Below are 19,723 nucleotides of genomic sequence, written 5' to 3'. Positions count from 1 at the left end.
ACTGCAATGGTCTCACATCTCCAACGAAAGAAAAATACTATGATATGTGGACTCGTCAAAATTGATTTTACAGGCTTAAAAGGAAGAAGAAGAAGAAAAGTAATAATAGGAATGTGTGGCTATGTGGTCTAGTGGTAGGACACTCGCTTTAGTTCGGAAGGTCCTAGGTTCGAGCCTCATGCTGGCGCATAGTCCTTGGAAAAGGCTCTTTACTCACATTCTCTCACCATACTCAGGTATAAAATGAGTACCTGGCCGTTAACAGCGTTGCCTCTGTCCGAAAAATTGTAATATCGCCTAACAGGCGTCATGTCGCGTCCTACATGTTATATGTTGCTGTTGACCAGGGACCCCTTGTAAAGCGCTTTGATCACATTTAGTGGATATTGCGCTATATAAAAGCTCAAGAGAAAGAATAATATTGGAGTAATGATTGATTACATTATTCTTAACGTTTACATTAAATTAACAATGTTATTTTCATATTTTTGGTTATTGTTCTAACGGTTCATAATCACCAACTGGTTCACGGATTGATGATCATTGATATAACATAATCGTTAAAAAATGTAAAAAGAAATAAAAGAATGTTATTCAATAGAATATATTAGAATATATTATATAATTATATACACAATAACAATTTTTTATGTGTTCGTTTCATTAATCAAGTGCCGGTCGTGGAGGTTTATTTGTAGTCCTAATAGATCATTTTATTAATTATTGAGTCTCGAAATCCTGACCTCCCGTAGTGGACAGGGGGGTACATACTGTGTCTTCTATCCCCTTATATCTGTTTTCCAACATGCTTTCAGTTACAGTCTTTGTCTTGGAATGAGATTACTTGGTTTTCTCCTGGCCCTGGCCGGAGTTATGGCTGGGAGGGAAACAGTCAAATGCATGGTTATTGTTTTAGGAGATGATACTTTTTTCCTTCTAAATCATCTCTCTGTTATGTATTATTATATTTGTTATTTTGAATGTATAATGGATTTTGTGCTTGTGTCCGGATGAGACTTATAGGTGATCTCAAACTAGGTATATTGGTGATATGCTCTTGGAATCCACATCTGATCCCTATTTGTTCCCAGTTCCCCTTTGTCTTACTTTTTCTTGGGTGCTTTAATTGTGTTTGCAAGAACTTTTTACGATCCCATTTTCTTCCTTTTTACTGGCGCTGATATAACCTAGATAAATGTTTTGCAAGCACCGAAAAAACCCTTTAAAACAAACGAGTCTCAGAATCTTAAATATTTGTCATAATTGTCTGTGTATTTTCATCTAGCTGGATTTTAATTGACAACTATTTTAGTCCACATTTCACATTCTAATTCTGTTCATCAAATATAATCTTCTGTATCTATTTTTGTCCAGTGGCTGAGGAAGAAGCTGAAAAGGAGGCGGAGTCTAAAGACCGGAAACAAATTGAAAAGGAAGTCATTAAAATAAAGAAAGAGACGAGGGAAACCTCTCCACCATCAGGTAATATTTTCAAAACAGCTTCTTTTGTATGAATCACAGGGCAGGGTGGCTCAGCGGTACGGTCTTTGCTTCGTACCTGAAAGATACAGAGTTCAATCACCCACCACTGCGCTGTGTGGCCTTGAGCAAGTCACCTCGCTCTAGCTCAATTTGCGGCGCTGCACTGCGGCTGACGCCTGGGTTATTCCAGTCTTCCCTTGGAATGGACCTTAGGGACAAATTACCCCATGGGATGAATGAAGGGAATTTCATTTATTTTTATTTTTAAGATTCAATTACATGATAATGCTTAATTTAATTTTAACACAATTGAGAGAAATTAGATTGAATTTCAAATTTATCTAGTTTGTCGGTGTGATTTATCGATTAAACAAATTAAACTGTTACATTGTGGTTACCTCCTACTGTTTAAGAACTTGGTATATATTGTGGGCAGGTTCCACATTGCAAAAGGAATGTAAGGGAGATGGATGGGGAGGTCAATTTTGTTGCCAATTTCAATCATTTGTCACTTTTTCCAAAGAACACGATGATGTAATTGTAATTACTGAATGTAAGCACTAATTTAGATGACAAAGACAAATGGTTTGCATGTTTCAGCTTTTCCCTTTTTTATCAGCAATATTTGGGCCTGATCGCTCAGTTGGTGGAGCATTAGCCTCACGGGCAAAAGGACAAATATCAATCCTGGATGTAGTAGTAGTTGAGATTTTTTCTTTCTTTCGGATCTCCATGTTCACCCAGCAGTGATTGTAATGTTAGATCTGATGAAAAGTACATATTTATAATCAGTCTATCCTAAGGGTAGCGGGCAATTGCTACTGGGGATAAACTCTGACCCACGTGGGCTTACTTTTATCATCAATGTAGAGGCTGAATTCTACATGAAATATATTATATTATATTATATATTATTATATAATAATATATAATAAAATGGAAATGAGGTGATGAAAATATATTTTTTTATTATTATTAGCTGTAATCTCCTAGTTTGAATGAATTTTTAATTTAACACGATTTTTGAGAAAGGAGATAAGAATAGCACCAATGTTTTCTCCTCTGTTTGTTTAGATGTAATTACCCTAAGCAGTGATTCTGATGAGTCAGATGATGCAGATGAAGACTCTGATGGAGTTCTGGTCGTACCTAGCGACGAGGATGAAGAGTATGAAGAGGAGAATGAGGATTTAAACAATGGAGGGTCTCATATAGACGACAATATGAACCTTCCGGATTCCGATGGCAGGGTTAAAGTCAATATAGGTCATCCATCGGATGATCCCGATGTCTATCTAGCTCCGCAGATTGCTCAAGCCATTAAACCCCATCAGGTTTGTGTGTTTTGTTTGTTTGTTTTTTAAAACTTGCATTTGATTTATACTTTGGTGATGACTCTCTCGTCATGATAGTTTTGTTTTTATAAAAATGTTTCATATTATAATCAAACTACAGCTTTTTATAAATTTAAACTGTAGACTGAATTGGTTGAGGGTTTAAACTAAATTTTTTTTGAGGAAAAATTTAATTTGATCAGAAATTTAATGTTTCAAAGTGGAACTATACTACATCTATTCTGAATCATTTTCAAATTTAAAGTGACAGTTTATTTAAATAGTATAAGATGTCTTGTGTTCTTTGCCAGATTTTATACTCTAAATTGGTGCGGGCCAGTATATTTAAAATATCATCATCTTTAACTTTAAGTCTTTGGGAACATTTATTTTGATATATGAACCATCCATTTTAAACAAGTAGGTACAGTTAGAAAAATTCTATGAAATAACTAGAGTAAGTTAGTAGCTATTATCCATTGTATTTTGACAGATTGGTGGTATTCGTTTTCTCTATGACAATCTTGTTGAGTCCCTGGACCGTTTCAGGACATCTCCAGGATTTGGATGTATCCTTGCTCATAGTATGGGTCTTGGAAAAACCATTCAGGTATTTTATTTTTAATAACATTTGAAGTACAATATTGTCTTAATTCTTTGTTTTTGTTTTTTTTTTGGTTGCAATGTACAGACAATGACTGATTGTTGTTTTAAATTCAATCAAGAACCAAATGCAAATTTGCATATATTATTTATTTTTAAAGCTCAAACATAAATATGATTTGCTAGATTGGTATTCGACAAAGGCAGTAATGAGTGCTTCAGTTCGCTTCAAAACGAATTGTCAGCTGCTATCATCAAGGCCGTTAAAAAAATTTTCAAATATAAATTTTAAAACCCTTCATCTTGTCTTTGATGCAGTGATTGATAATGAATGTGGGTTTTTTTTTCGTTTTTTTTTCTATGTATTGAAGCCTTTATTGATTAAAACAGATTTCATTAATAATCTTGGTTTTTAAAGTGAGCTTTTATATAGCGCAATATCCACTACACATGCTCAAGCGCTTTACAAGGGGCTCCTGACAAACAGCAACACATAACATTTAGAACGAGACATGAGGCCTGTTAAGCGATATCACAATTTTCTTCCAACAGAGACAACGCTGTTTAACAACTAGGCACTCATTTTACACCTGAGTATGGTGAGAGAATGTGAGTAAAGAGCCTTTTCCAAGGACTCAACTATGCGCTGAGCGAGGCTCGTACCCAGGACCTTCATATTCGAAAGCGAGTGTCATACCACAAGACCACATTATAGCCGCATAGATCTTAGTTTTGGGAACATTGCACAGTATTATCGAGTTTTCCCTCTATTGCCCTTTGAGATAATCATATTAATTAAGGAGATTGGCAATCATCAATAAGTAAAGTTCATCTCCATGTTTGTGGACAAGAACCTGAAACCGCAGAGTTTCTAGTTGAGTGTTGTGTTATGACGAAGCTACTGGGCAAATTAAATCACCGCCTGGATAGGCCATCATAAAATAGTGGTGTGCGACCATTAGAAACTGCTGCTACCTCCGTGTTAACTCCCATTAAGTTCTCTATTCGTTTTCTTTTTATTTATTTGTTTAGTTTCATAGCTAAAAAATTATCAATAAATGAAAGAATACACAACACAAGTCATAATTACTTTTTCAACAATTCCACAGCTGATATCTTTCATCGACATCTTCATCCGTTGCACTGGAGGCAAAACGGTTCTATGCATTGTCCCAATCAACACCTTACAAAACTGGCTGGCCGAGTTCAACTATTGGCTGCCTGACAAAGAGAAACTTCTCCCGGATGATGATTTAACCCAGTTCCGAGTCTTTCCTCTCTATCTGATCAATGACAGCATGAAAACAACAGCTTCCCGTGCTGCTGTTGTAGGTAAGAATATCAGGGATGGACAACACATTACTATTTTCCTTATAATTTAGGTACCAGGGTTCACATTCAAATAAAAGTCAGTTGCCTATTATCAAGACTAGTTTGACTTCAACATAAAAATAATTAGATCACTAGAGCAGACCTACTGTTTTTATAGATACAATTGGCATGTTGAGATTTTTTATCGAGTTTGAAGTGACCTCCTTTTGAATTTTTAAACCAAATATTTTTCTCAGGAATATTGATTTAAAAATTGCTTAATTTCTTGTGAAGGATATGTGACAATATTTAACTAAATATCAGCAATTCGACAGATTTTAAAATGGCCATTAATGGAATAAGATTAGTAACTCATCCTCAACAATCAATGTCATCATCAATGACAACAACAATAGCGTCATAAACTTCATATTTGCCCCCCAAAAAATTCAAAAATTTGGTCTCTGAAAAGACAAAAAAGAAAGGAGATATGTAAGCATTTGCTGTGTTATATAATCTATCGTAAATAAATAATGTAATAAACTATGCCCTTCCGCCATGACATCATAAGATATCATTGCCTAGGCATTCCATAAAGGAATATAGATAATTCATCAAACAAGATGTCTGGTGTCAACAGGAATCACCCATGTTGTCTAACTGAGCAAAATTTTGGGGGATAATAATCTTGCCCAAGGGGGGAAAAAACGAAAGTGCCTGAAGCGGGGCTCGAACCCGAGACATTCTGGGTCACAGTGCAATGCCTTAACCACCAATCTGTCATTAAATATATATTTCTTTCTTTACCATAGCCAAATGGAAAGCAACAGGTGGGGTGTTGATTATCGGCTACGAGATGTTCCGTTTGTTATCCTCAAAGAAAGTTCTTCCATCCAAGAAAACCAAAAGTCGTGCCAAGAAAACCGGCAATACACCTGAAGTCATCGATGTCGAAGAGGAAGACAAAAATAAACTCCTCATGAATGGTAAGCTGTCAGTTCATTCAAAGACTCTTGTTTTGTTGTGGTTTTAAAAAATTATTTTATTTTATTATCAAGTTTGCCAATTTTCTGTATATTTACGACGTCAGTATGTTAATGGTTGCGAACTTTCTGTCTATTTACGGAATTCAATATGTCATAAAGCCTCAGTATGTTTTCCAGTCCCCTGCTGAACGGAAAAAGTAAGTACAAAAAGTCTTTTTACTGGAGTTCAGCGATCAGAAAGGGGTCGGTCAATGTGTTTGAGTAAAAGTTCAGTAAGTTTTTGGCTTTTGGATTGGCATCCCTGTATGTTATAAAACCCTGAGTGTATTTTCCAATCACCTGTTAAACAGGAAAAAGTAAGTACCTACATAATGTCTTCAGCATTTCAATCTCAATATAACATTAAAAAGGCCTGAAACCTCATTCTAGTTGTAATGATTTTTTTTTTTTTTTTCTTCTAGAAGGAAATATAGGCAGGTCTGATTTTGAAATGAATTTTGTTGGAGCCACATTTTACTCCACTCTGTATAATACAAAGCTGATGGTGTTCCTCGTATCCTCGGAAATCCGCGGTTTTTGAGCTAGAGGAGGAATTTCCTCTTTTTTTTAAAGTTATATTTCCCTCAATCAAATGTACTGGCAGTGAGAGATTTGATGTCTGGTGGAACAAATAGGTGCAGTTTCCCACTCTCTAGAAGTTAGCTAGAGTATCAATGATAGTTTATCATCTCAATTGTTCTAAAAATGTGTGTGTATGTGTGTGTGTGTGTGGGGGGGGGGGGGGGGGGGGATGCTGTAAAAAATTATGGGGGTTAAAGGCAATCATTCAAAATTTTCCTCCTTTTTCAGTTTTTGGCACCATCAGCACGGATAATAATTATTCAGTAACAAATGCTGGCTTTCTCAAGACCATAGTCTCTAGTCTGTGGCAAAATACTTTCTACTAGATCTTACAAATGCAAGGTTTTCAGCTGATCAAGTTGTCAGAGAAGAAACTGTAACATCATATGAATTTGAAATCAGTCAATATGCTTGTGAGCATAGGATTTTACTCAATTGAGCAATCTGAACCTTTGCTGATTCCGAAAAGGGAAAGACACTAAGGTTAATCCTTTCCAAGCACAGAAGTAAAAAAGAAACTCAATATGTAGTAATGGCCATCATTGATTGGAGGTTTGCACTGTATCTGAATACTACCAAAACATACATGCCGAATCACGAATTTTTAGTAATTTTACAAATTCTAGACAAATTTCATGGCCAAATACGAAATTTTATGGAAAATTACGAATTTTTAATTCTTAGTAATACTTAAATAATAATAATAATAATGATGATGATGATAAGAAAAACAACTACTTCTTCTACTACTACTACTGTAATAATGATAATAATAATAATAATATTGTGGTTGTTCGTACACAATTTCAGAAATTACTAATTTCTTTGTCAAATTACTTACTAAAAATTGACATAAAAATTACTAAATTTGAAGTTTTTAGTTTGGCAAGTCTGATACTACCAAAACTTTTTAATTCGGTTTTTTTAACGGATGAAAATGTATGAAATGTGTTTTCTAAATAAGACAAAACTTAACATTGAATAAATGGTTAAACATTTTTATTATTTTAACTCATATGGCTTTAGGATTTTTCTGGGGGTAATATTTTATCGATTCATTTTTATTTTTTGAATTTTTCACAGACATGCACAGTGCAATGGTAGACCCTGGCCCTGACCTAGTCATGTGTGATGAAGGTCACCGCATCAAAAACAGTAGTGCAGCCATCTCTCAGGCTCTCAAAAATATCAAAACCAAGTATGATGTTTTTTTTTATGGATGCATATTTCTTTTTTGCTTTGTCTGGCATCATTTCTTGCACATTTTTTCTGTGTCCACATTTTTTCTCTGTCCTCTTCTTGATTGAAATCATGCAATTCAAGGAGCTTATAACCTTTTTTTTTATACATTATGATGAACAAATACAATATTCTTACAAATTCAATGTCGCACTATGAGCATGTTTTGTTGACAATGATCAATGATTTTAAATTTGAACTTTTAAATATTTAAAAAAATAGAACAAATGGAAAAAGTTAGCAATGTATACATTATCTTACCTGCCAACCCTTCCGCTTTTGGCGGAATCATTCCTATTTTCACTCTTCCTTTTTGTACTGTTCCGCCATTGTCTCTAAATTCCGGTTTTCAAAAAATGATGATAATGGTAAGAATTTTTTAAAAAGAGCAAAGAGTGAGGGGGGGGGGGGGGGGAGGGGGTGAAATGGGTGGAATTCCTTTGTCTCAAATTCCTATTTTCAGGCGTTCTGATTCCACTTTTGGGATGTGAAGGGTTGGCAGGTCTGCATTATCATCTTCATAACTCTCATTGTAATATCTTAAGGCCATTCCAATTTTCCTGACCTTATTAGTACAGCTTAACAGTATTAGCATGGAGCGTGTCGATTATTTTAACTGACTCTTTATTATGACAAACACTGCAAAACAATTTTTAATTTTTTAAAAACCCCCCCCCCAAAAAAAAACCTTTCAACTCATTCAACTAAACAAGGTGTTAATTTAAGTAGGACACCCTTAATGACAAAAACTACAATGTTCTTTCTGACGCAAATTTTTGTTTGAAAAGTTCACTTCATCTGCAGTATAAAGTAATATAATGTCTTATAAATGTGTAAATTTTACAATGTTGGGCTTATTTATATTTTCCTCTTGAATTTGAGATAATTTTTTCTTTACATTATTTTTTCTTATGGATAGAAAATACCATAAACAGGGGTGACCTTGCAAATGTAGTAATTTTTTTTCTCCATTTCTAGATAGCTCTATTGCACAGTAGAGTCCACCTACACATTCTAAACCTATAGATAACTAAATCTTTTAGCTGAATGTAGAAATCAAAAGTTTTGTTCAAATGTCACCATAAGACTGATATGTAAAACTTTGTATTTTCGTATACTTTAATAAATATCTTTAAATATATTCTTTTTAAAAAAAAAATATTTTGTAGATATGTTTTTACTGACTTAAGAAGTATGGGACAGCTGAATTGCATAAAGATTACTGGGATTTTGCACAGAGTATGGGTGCATTTCACATTGTTAATTTGGTTTCGCAAAGTCAGTCCATTTTTTTCATATATCCAAAAGTGTCTGGTTTAATCTGTGTCGTTTGACTGAAGGCATCACACTGCGTGGAATCAGCGCTATTTCAGTTGGAACTCCCAAGGGACCAATAACCCTCCCTGCTCGCTACCTGCATGAGGTCATTGGAGTTCAACTGGTATCAGGCAGTGCCGTGTCCAATGGGGGCAATTATGGATATTTATGGTCTTATAATATGTCTGTATAGCGGGAAAACAATAACAGACTCTTTCACTTTATTATTTTGATTTGAAAAATCAGTTGTCTTTCTAAACATCAGTGAAAATTTGACATTCTTGTGGTTAATAGTTTTCTTTGAATATCACAAATTGTTGATCTAATTTTAAGCGCTTGTAAATTATGGTGCACTTAAATAAAAAATTTGTTATTCAAAACTCAGCGGCAGTATCTCAAGAATTTTAATAAATATCAAAAGTACATATATGCATCTATGTTCCTGTGCAATATTACCATATTGGCAGTTGATTTTCTTGATTTATTCATAGTTTTGTAAGTTCTGTATATTGTTTTGACCAATTCCGTTCCTCTCAAACAGTTGTGTTGATCATAACAGTAAACTGATATGATTTATGTCTTTATGTGGTAAAATAACTCATAAAGATAATATTTTATTGACCAGTAAAGACTAAAAACCAATATTGTGTATGATGTCAATATCTCAATTTACTATCAATCTGTCTATAAAGTATGACTTCTTTACAAGAAAAAAATCAATCACCCAACAAGGTTACTGGACATGCTACACATATTGCAGTATCAATCATCAATTACAACTAACACTAAGCACTGGTACTGTAAAATTAAATGATTTGCTCAAACAGACGGACATAGTATGTGGACAAAAGAGGATTCAAAATTACGAGGGCATATAGTTTCTTCCAAGTAGTAGCCTTTATCTCTTTATTGACCAACTATATTCAAAACGAACACACTGTCCACATAGGTTATATAGAATCATCTCCTTTCTTCCAAGAATACACATTTAGTCATTGTCTTATAAAGTCATCTGATATACCATTGAACTCCAGTCAGTCAAATTTAGAGATAAAACAATTGAATAACAACCAGAGTCGAATCAGTACAACACCACAGGCATACCACAGCAAGATCATTTAATTTTTGGGAAATCACTGCCATATATATCTGGACGCTTCAGTCTATAAAAAGTTAACACATTCACTTGTGCACAAAAGGAGAACTTGAACTTACATTATATTACTTATTCAACATGCAAGAATACCCTAAACATTGACACCTATATGACACTATAAAGTCGGCATTTCCTGAGACAACCACACAAAAGCAGTACCGTATACCTCTTCAAACTATAATGCCCAACAGTCATAAAAAAAATATAATTTTGACTTGAATCGTAAGGGATTTAAGTATAGAAAAAAGTTATCAAGCCATTAAAAAGTTGGCATTCAAATGTGCCCAAAACTCATAATATTTAAATCAGTTAAAAAATAATATTAGTATATTTTCGTCTAATGGTTTATATTTTATACCTAAACTGATATTTGGACATAATTCATGGCATGAATTACTATGAGAGAGAAAATGAGGATCTCACCAAGTCATGCCAAATAAGAAATTTACAATAAAAAATTCATATCTTTTAAGGTTTTACTGCCCGGACGACAAAACTTGGCATGTGTCAAGATCATCATTTTTACTTTATAATGATGCTTGTTTCAATCATTTTCTGACGCTGGGAATTAAATTATTGATATGCAAATTACAACAAATTAATTTCATTGATAGCTCAAAAACCACTAAATTGACACCGCTCTTATGAGCAGCCTTAAGAGGATACATTATTATCAACCATGGCATATGATGAAAGAAACCCTTGCTTTGCTTGTGGTGAGGGAACAATTTTCATATTTGTGTTCGCAACTGAGCAATACCATGAAATATTGCAACAATTAATTACCATCAGCGGCATCACAGATTCCTACTGACCGCTACCTGTTCCACCCATGGGCTGACCCCACTACTGGGGTCAGGTTGACCTAGCACTGAAATACCGCTCAGAGGGGAAAATGCCACGCAGTGATCAATATTGGATCCTATTTGTGTTCACCGCATACCCTCCTTATCCCTGATGATTGATATTGGATATTCAGTATTAAACCACTTATGTAAAATATATATTCTAAAATGAATATCAAAACTTCGCAAAGTCACCCCAGTTTACGGTGGAGATTTTGTTATTGCTTGTGACAGTCAGGACTTCCCAGTTGATTGACAAAATTTGCCCGTGTTTCCTCAGACGTCGTGTGGTGCTGACTGGCTACCCCTTGCAGAACAACTTAATGGAGTACTGGTGCATGGTGGATTTCGTCCGGCCCAGCTTCCTCGGTACCAAGACAGAGTTCTCTAACATGTTTGAACGTCCCATTATGAATGGCCAGTGTGTGGACAGTACTGCCCAGGACAAGAAAGTCATGAGGCACAGGTCTTACGTGTTGCACAATTTGTTGGAAGGTTTTGTTCAAAGGTAAGATCATAGAATAGGGAAGCCCTGGTAACTCATGGGTTGAGTAGAGCACTCGCCTCACAATGCGTGTATGTTTTTTTTTCCTTTTTTTTCTTCTTTTTGTTTTGTTTTAGACTTCTTGTTCCACCCAGCAGCAGTTAGGTAGCTTGAATGCTTTGTATAGTGTCCTATTCATAATCTAGCATTCAGTTGATACTGTCTGTAAAGGGGTAAAGTCATTGGCCTATTTTGGAGCTCTTTAGATCAGTTTTTTTTTTCTGAAATAGGTGATCAGTAGGATATATGATTCATTTCTGAGTGGGGTCTTTTGACCTCTCATAGTGGGTGTAGAGGTCACTTTTAGTGTGTCTTCTATCCCCTTGTATCTGAGTTTCCTTTTCTTAGCTTGTTTGTATCATATTTTGATTAGTTTACTGAGCTTGAAGTGAAAAATAGATATAAGTAAATAGTTTTCATTGGTGTCAAATATGGTCTTTTACCCTTTTTCTGATCTCATGAATTTTAAGGATTATTTTCCCTGAAATTTTGTGTGAGAAAGTGGGAATAATTATCAATTTTATTTTTTCTGAGGTTGTCTAGATTTGAAACATTGATATTTTCACTTCACAAAGTTTGGATTTTTACATACGGTATAGATAAGTGCCGGGTGAAAACAGAATAAAAGGTCACTTTCTGTGTCTTCTATCCCCTTCTTTTTCTTTTCCGGAGATTACTCGTTTTTGTCCCTTCCCTTGTCTGAGTCCTTGGGTGAGTGGGAAACAGTCAAATGAATAGTTTTGGGAGATGATATTTTTTTCATTGGAAATCATCTCCCTGTTATATATTGTTATGTTTTGTTGTTTTGAATGTATAAAATGTGCTCCTCTTAGTGGGATTCTGTGCTTGTAGCTGATCTCAAAATATGCTCAATGGAATCTAGATCTGTTCCCTTTTCTTGTGTGTTTTTAGTTTGTAAATCTAGAATTTTTTCATGATCGCATTTTATTCCTTTTTACTGGCACTTAAATGTGTCGTAAACGCCCTAAAACTCTTAAAAACAATCACTTTTTCTGGATTTCTACACACCCAACTTTACTTACATCGTATTATACTTCATATGTCATTTCAGGAGAGGGCACACTGTTTTACAAGTCAATCTGCCCAAGAAAAGTGAACACGTTTTCCTGGTCCGTCTGAGTCCCATACAGAGGAAGATTTATTGTGAGTTCATGAATGCTATATCTGAATCTGGGTTGTGTTCTTGGGCCAACAATAACCCATTGAAAGCATTTGCTGTTTGCTGTAAGGTATGTGAAATTCGTGAATACTTATGTTGCATCAGTCTATGTTTTCACTTAGATTTTGTTTATTTTGGTGATTCTTTTGTAATGCCAAACAACCAAAAACGATAAAGAGTTTTTAAGCTGAATAAAAAACAAACAAAAAACAAAACAAACTTGAGCTTTTATGCCTATTTATATCCCCCAGATATGGAACCACCCAGATGTTCTACACGATGTCCTAACGCAACGTAACTTGGATAAGGACAATGACCTTGACATTGACACAGGTGACAATGTGAACAGTAAGAAGAAATCGGGCGGAGGAAAATCAAAAGCCCAGTCAACTCGTCCTACACCTCTACAGCCACTGCCGCAACAACAACAACCATTACAGCAGCAGCCATTACAGCAACCTCTACAACATCAGCAGCAGATGCAGCAACATCAACCATTTCAACAGCAACAGATGCAACCTTTACCGCATCCAATGCAACAACAACAACAACAACTTCAACCCCAACCACTGCAACCTCCACACCTCATGCATCAACAACAAATGCAACAGCAAATGCCACAACCATTACAGCCCCCACATCCACAGTCTATGATGTCATCTGCTATGGCCAGTTATCCCCCCATAGCACCAGCGCCCCCTGCACCAGGTCTATCACTTCCGCCGCCATCAGCACCCCCTAATCTTCCTTCTCCCCAATCTCTTCCAGCTTCGATATCATCGCCATCAACAACAACATCCTCATCTACAACCAACACTTCCACGGATCCACCAACTCCTTCTCTCACCCCTTCATCCTCAACAACATCCCTTCCTTCAATGGCAAATGAGTCCAACCCAGAAAAAAATCCTGTCACATATGACTGGGTAAGTCTTTGAGCTTATACAAATGAGGTAGGGTACAATTTAATGCATTTTATTTTTGTTATTACTTGTGGTTGTCACAAGGTGTACATGTGTTTGCATTTCTTTTCTTTTTTTTTCACAGATTTAAACAGAAGGGACTAATTACTTGTGTTATGAAACATTCATTAATATTTAATACTGTCATTTTTTTTTTTTCGTATATAAAGCTTTGACGTTGACAGAAAAAAATTATTGATGTGGATGTATTTTTCAGTTTTGACCTCATTGTACTACGACGATGATTTCGTTAAGTTATCTGAAAATGTTTATTTCCACAAATTGATTAAAGATCACTTATTGATTCTTTATTTTTTTTTTTAATTTTGAGGGAGGGTGGAGGGGGGGGGGAATGCAACCTCTCTCTCTCTCTCTCTCTCTCTCTCTCTCTCTCTCTCTCTCTCTCTCTCTCTCTATCTCTCTCTTTTCTCTCTCTCTCTCTCTCTCTCTCTCTCTCTCTCTCTCTCTCTCTCTCTCTCTCTATCTATCTATCTCCTTCTAGTTGTTTTTATTATTATTATTATTATTATTATTATTATTATTATTATTATTATTATTACAATTATCACTGTTTTCCCCCATCATAATATATATGATTCTTTTCGTGCTATAATTACTTACCATGTACATTTTATTGAATGTTGGATGAGCCCAAGTTTTATTTTTGTCAATTTTATATCATCAGGCTGAGGGTGTGATGAAGGATTACATAGCAGGTGTTATAGAGAACAGTGGCAAGATGGTGTTGATGAAGGCAATCATTGAGGAATGTCTTGCCGTTGGCGATAAAGTTCTAGTCTTTAGGTAGGTGTGAAATTTCATGTGCATCGTTTTGGATTTACATGAAGAGAGACAGAAGAAGAAAAAATTGAAATTAAATATTTTGAAAGATATTTTTTATATATAGATAGAATGAAGTTGACGTCACTCGGGTCTTTGTTATTGTTTTTTTTTATGAGGAATTCTCACTAAACTGTATTAACCAGACTATAAACGCTCAAAGTTACACATAGTTTTGTGTGTTGGTCCGTTATACCTCTGGATGGCAATGTAAGTATGACATTTTAAAAAAATATGGGCCTGTGATTTAACTGGAGCCCAAAAGCAGATTGATAATTTGACTAATAATATTGCAATCAATTCCTTATTATCTTTAACTTTGTCTGTCTCTTAACAATTCTTTCATCAATCGTTAAAGTATGGTTAACAGCACACTGGGGATCCTGGTAGCTCAGTTGTTAGAGCACTCGCTTTACACACAAAGGGACCCAGATTGATCCCTAATCTCTGTTAAAGTCTAGATTCTTTTCTGCTATGAACAAAAATTTCATATGTGAATGATTACAGACTATGATAATTATTCTTAGAATGCTGTAATGAAAAGGAGAAACTTTTATTTGTTCACTTGTTGCAACATTCATGTTTGTTTTTTATTTCCAGTCAAAGTTTGTTGACCCTGAATAAGATTGAAGAGTTCATGGGAAAATTTCCAGTGCCTCGTCCAGAGTTATATGAAAATTGGTCAAAAAATAGGACATATTTTCGTAAGTCGCTTTTAGGTTTTTGTGTAAAGCTTTTAAAAATTTTATAATGAAATAACTGATGCATTTAGAAAATTATATTCAATTCTTAATCCCTTATGGACCTCTTTGTAATTCATCAATTCAAATTTCTTTTGTTAGAATAAGTTACTAATGTTAGTGAGTAATATTGGTATAAGTATGTGTGTGTAATAGTGGTAATGTATCTGTGATTGAGTTTGTGTGCATGTGTATGTGTTTGTTTCTTCATATGTATTCTCAAAATTGTCAAAGAATGAATGTTTGAATGACAATTAACATTGTAAAGCGTCGCTGAGCACTTATGTGGAAATTATGTATCTATATAAACAACTTATTATTTATTTATTTATTTGTATTTAAAAACAAAATGAAAAGAAAAACAAACCAAATTTAAGATTTCAAACCACTCATATATTAGTAACATTGTAATTAACCGTCTTCAGCTTCCAGTCGACTGTTTAATAATAATAATAATAATAATAATAATAATAATAATAATAATCTTTATTGTCCAAATTAAAGGCAATTCATGTGAGGTAAACAATGCTCAGTTTGGTTCATGGTATGAACATCAACACATTTACAAATACAGACACAGCCATACACGAACATACACGCTTGCACATTGTTTCTACACATGTATACAAAAGAAATGAGCCACCAAAGGCACATTCATCCAAATTTTGCTTTTGTTTAATTCCTAGGTTACATAATCAGAAAATGTAGTATTTAAATAGATATCAAGTTGATTTTTAAATGTTGTGATTTTCTTTTTTTTTTCTTTTTTTTTTTCTTTAACAAGTTTTTTCATGATTTTTATATATAAAAATTGATTTTCAGATTAATCTTTTTAATTTTCTACTTTGACTGGAATAGAAGAAGCCAGCATTTATGACTGGAACGCTGTTTTTTTTTCTTTTCAATACTGATTAACTAATTGTTTCCTTGCTCATTTGCCTTGTTTATATTTTTCATTTGACGTCCTCAGGTTTGGATGGGAGTACATCAGCCCTTGACAGAGAGAAATTGATCAATCAATTCAACGACCCTGAAGGAATTGCTTGGCTGTTTTTGCTTTCTACAAAGTAAGTGATGATGAATTTGTTTGTTTAGGAGTTGACACACCAATTTTCTTTACTCTATCGTATCTGTCGGATTACTTGCTTATTACCTGTTATTCATGCAGGTGTGAAGGGCAGCAATGAAGAATCCCTCCCTGTCAATAGCCAGTTATAAATGAATAAATGAATAAAATTTTTATAGCACCAATATCCACCTAATGTGTTCAATGGCGCTTTACTTACTTGTGCGGCTATGTGGTCTAGTGGTATGACACTCGCTTTCGGATTGGAAGGTCCTGGGTTCGAGCCTCGCTCAGCGCATAGGTGAGTCCTTGGAAAAGACTCTTTACTCACATTCTCTCAGCTCATTCCATGTCTTTTGAGTCTAATTCTTCTCCTCTTTAACTGTCCTCCTCCAGATGCCCTTTGGCGCTTTATACAATATATAATAGGTGGTATGAGAATTGAAATGATATTGTTAATTTTGAAATATTAAGGGAAAGTTAATCTAAAATATCCTGTCTTAAGTCTAGACTTAAATCATTCAATAGTTTGAGAGCTTCTGGTACAGACTGAGAGAGAATTCCAGATTGATGGTGCTGCAAAAATGGTGTTCCGAGAATTTTGTTTTGGACATTTTTCTTTCTAAAGTGGTGTGTTGTTAGGAGGGGAGAGTACGAGGTGGCCTGTATTCAAATATCAATTATATTACATATTGACGCAGAGCCCCTAGGAGTCATTTCATCCTCTTATCTCCTCCTCCACTGTCCTTTGTTATTTCTTCCTCAGCCTGCTTAATTGCTATTCCCTTTGGTTGTCCAATGAAAAGCAACCTTTAGTCATCCTTTATTCAGACAACATCCTCTATCTCTGAAAGAGGTCCTCTTTGAAAATGTTGCAGTAAAATTTTGTTTTGGGCGTTTTTCTTTCTAATGTGGTGTGTTGTTAGGAGCGGAGAGCCCAATGTGGCCTGTACTCCAATGTCAATCACATTAGGTATTTACGCAGAGACCCCCAGGACTCTTTCCACCCTTTTATGTCCTCCACCACTGGCTTTTGTTATTCTTCCTCGGCCTGCTTAATTTCTTTTCACTTTGGTTGTCCAACAAAGAGCAACATTTAGTGATAAGTCATCCTTTATTGGACAACATGCTCTATCCACCACCATCTCTATCTAGTGATCAAGCTCTCAAGGTTTTCAAGATGTTGCACTGGTGGTTGAGAAATTGCAGTATGTTTACATCTTCCATTTGATTTTTATTCCAGAGCTGGATGTCTGGGCATTAACTTGGTCGGTGCCAACCGCGTCATCGTGGTGGATGCATCGTGGAATCCGTGTCACGACTGTCAGGCCGTGTGCCGCGTGTACAGATTTGGCCAGGTCAAGAATACCTATGTCTACCGTCTGGTAACGGACAACACCTTGGAGAAAAGGATCTATGACAGGCAAATCAGTAAACAAGGAATGTCAGGTAAGTATTTGCCACTTTCCTCCCACTCCACCATCCCTTACCTCTTTTTTCATATATTTGTTTTCTTCAGTTTTTGGAAGTTCCTTTAAAAATGTAGACATAGTACTTTAAGTCTTAAAACTTATATAACTAGAGCTTTTATATGTTTTCTTTTATTCCTGCTTTTCTATTGAAAAAAGACAAAACTTGAAGCAAATAAAAAGAAGTTAACGTCGGGTCACACCATTTAAAACTCTTTTTATTTTTTAATGAATTGGAGTGTTTAAACACCCCAATTCATTCATAAAAATAAAAAGAGTTATAAAAGTTGTGACCCGACGATAACTTCTTTTTATTTGCTTCAAGTTTGTTTGGATTTTTTTCAATAGAAAAGCAGGAATAAAAGAAAACATTTTCAAAAACTGCAAGTCTTTAACTTTATTTTGAAAGAAAATTAAAGTGATTTAAAAACACTGACTTCTTTACTTTTTAAAAATTGTTTTTTTTTTTTTTTTTGTTTTTTTTTTTTAGAATATGTTATAAGTCATTGAAAGTCACCATGAAACCATTTATAGAAGCTCTACTTCGTGTCACACTTTATGAGTTGGATAATACATTCTCTTACTTTGTTTTGGCAGATCGCATCATTGACGATATGAATGTAGAGAACAAATTTACAAGGCGCCAAGTCGAAAATCTGTTGGACTTTGAGGTATGTCCCAGTAAAAAATAAAAATTTCCTTTTTTCATCCCATAGGGAAAATTTGTCTCCACCACCCCATCACTATCACTACTACTACAACCACTATCACCACCATATCATCATATTACCACTACAACTACAACCACCACCACCAAATTATCATCACTACCACTACTACTGCAACCACAAGCACTACATCATCATCATCATCACAACCACTACTACTATAACCACCACCACATCATCATCTTACCACTGCTACTACAGCTACATGCACCGCCACATCATCATCACAACCACTGCTACTATCACCACCACCACCACGACATCATCTTACCACTGCTACTACAACCATCAGCACCGCCACATCATCATCACAACAACTACTACTACAACCATAACGACATCATCTTCATCACGACCACAACTACTACAACCACCACCACTACATCATCATCACTACCACTACAACTACCACCACCACATCATCATCACGACTACTACAACTACCACCACCACCACGTCATCACTACCACTACTACTACAACTCCAACCACCACCACCACCACCACCACATCATTATCACTACTACTACAACCACAAACACCACATCATCCTCACTACCACCAATACTACAATCACTACCATTAGGTTTTGGAGCTTTACTTCATTTGAAATAAGGAAACTTTGGGATTCTATTTTGCCTTGTGTTTATAATATATCATAATATAATTCTAATCAGTTATCTATTTAGAACTATACAATATGTAAACACAATGCCAAATACCATCCCCATTCCCTTTTCTTGTGTGCGGAAATTCCTCTTTCGGCATTGAAATTCCTACGAGTGATGTCTGAAATTCCTGTGAACCAAATTTAAAGTTGGCGTCCCCGAAGATGCGTTTTGGTACTGATAATGTCCAGATTTAGCATATTTGTGATTCTTAAAAGTTTTTAAAAAAATTTAACATATTTTTTAATAGACATAGAACAAGATTAAAGCAGTCCTTCAGAACCATTAGGTCCACGAAGCCGGAGTTTATCGTGGTTTCTATAGCGTGAAATGGACAAGAGCAATTGCATGCTTCCCTTTGGATGGGATGCAAAGGGGGTTGAATGAATTATAAAGACAAAATTCCTTTTCCTCAGGACCAAGATTTCCCAATTCAAGATTTCTCCAATGCTGACACCAAATATGGTCAAGACCAAGTCCTAGTGCGGATTCTACAAAAATTTGGAAATTGGTTGACAAAGGTTGGTTGCCATATTCATTTTACTGTGATTAGTTTTCCCTTTTTTTTAAAGGCTTTCTCATCCAAATGGCTTTTCTGGCCCCACTCTGGGGACTGGGTTTAAAACAATTGGT

General features: G+C 35.2%; 1 protein-coding gene across 1 annotated transcript in view; it reads left to right on the top strand.

Annotated features, from left to right (window-relative positions):
* Positions 1–19,723, top strand: part of LOC144975370 (uncharacterized) — a 49,133-nt gene that overhangs the window by 10,898 nt on the left and 18,512 nt on the right. Inside the window, exons 4-18 of the mRNA XM_078919375.1 lie at positions 1,375–1,482; positions 2,557–2,816; positions 3,310–3,426; positions 4,529–4,751; positions 5,543–5,716; positions 7,421–7,535; positions 11,175–11,402; positions 12,511–12,688; positions 12,870–13,544; positions 14,266–14,384; positions 15,021–15,124; positions 16,131–16,227; positions 17,470–17,675; positions 18,293–18,366; positions 19,507–19,611. Of these exons, the coding sequence (XP_078775501.1) occupies positions 1,375–1,482; positions 2,557–2,816; positions 3,310–3,426; positions 4,529–4,751; positions 5,543–5,716; positions 7,421–7,535; positions 11,175–11,402; positions 12,511–12,688; positions 12,870–13,544; positions 14,266–14,384; positions 15,021–15,124; positions 16,131–16,227; positions 17,470–17,675; positions 18,293–18,366; positions 19,507–19,611 (2,783 nt within the window). The remainder of the gene's footprint in view (positions 1–1,374; positions 1,483–2,556; positions 2,817–3,309; positions 3,427–4,528; positions 4,752–5,542; positions 5,717–7,420; positions 7,536–11,174; positions 11,403–12,510; positions 12,689–12,869; positions 13,545–14,265; positions 14,385–15,020; positions 15,125–16,130; positions 16,228–17,469; positions 17,676–18,292; positions 18,367–19,506; positions 19,612–19,723) is intronic.

Source organism: Berghia stephanieae, chromosome 6 (genome assembly GCF_034508935.2).
Source record: "Berghia stephanieae isolate SIO BIC M18660-M18661 chromosome 6, UCSD_Bste_1.3, whole genome shotgun sequence".
Taxonomy (NCBI): domain Eukaryota; kingdom Metazoa; phylum Mollusca; class Gastropoda; order Nudibranchia; family Aeolidiidae; genus Berghia; species Berghia stephanieae.
Note: the sequence above shows the minus strand (reverse complement) of the source record. Positions and strands in the feature narration are given on the sequence as shown.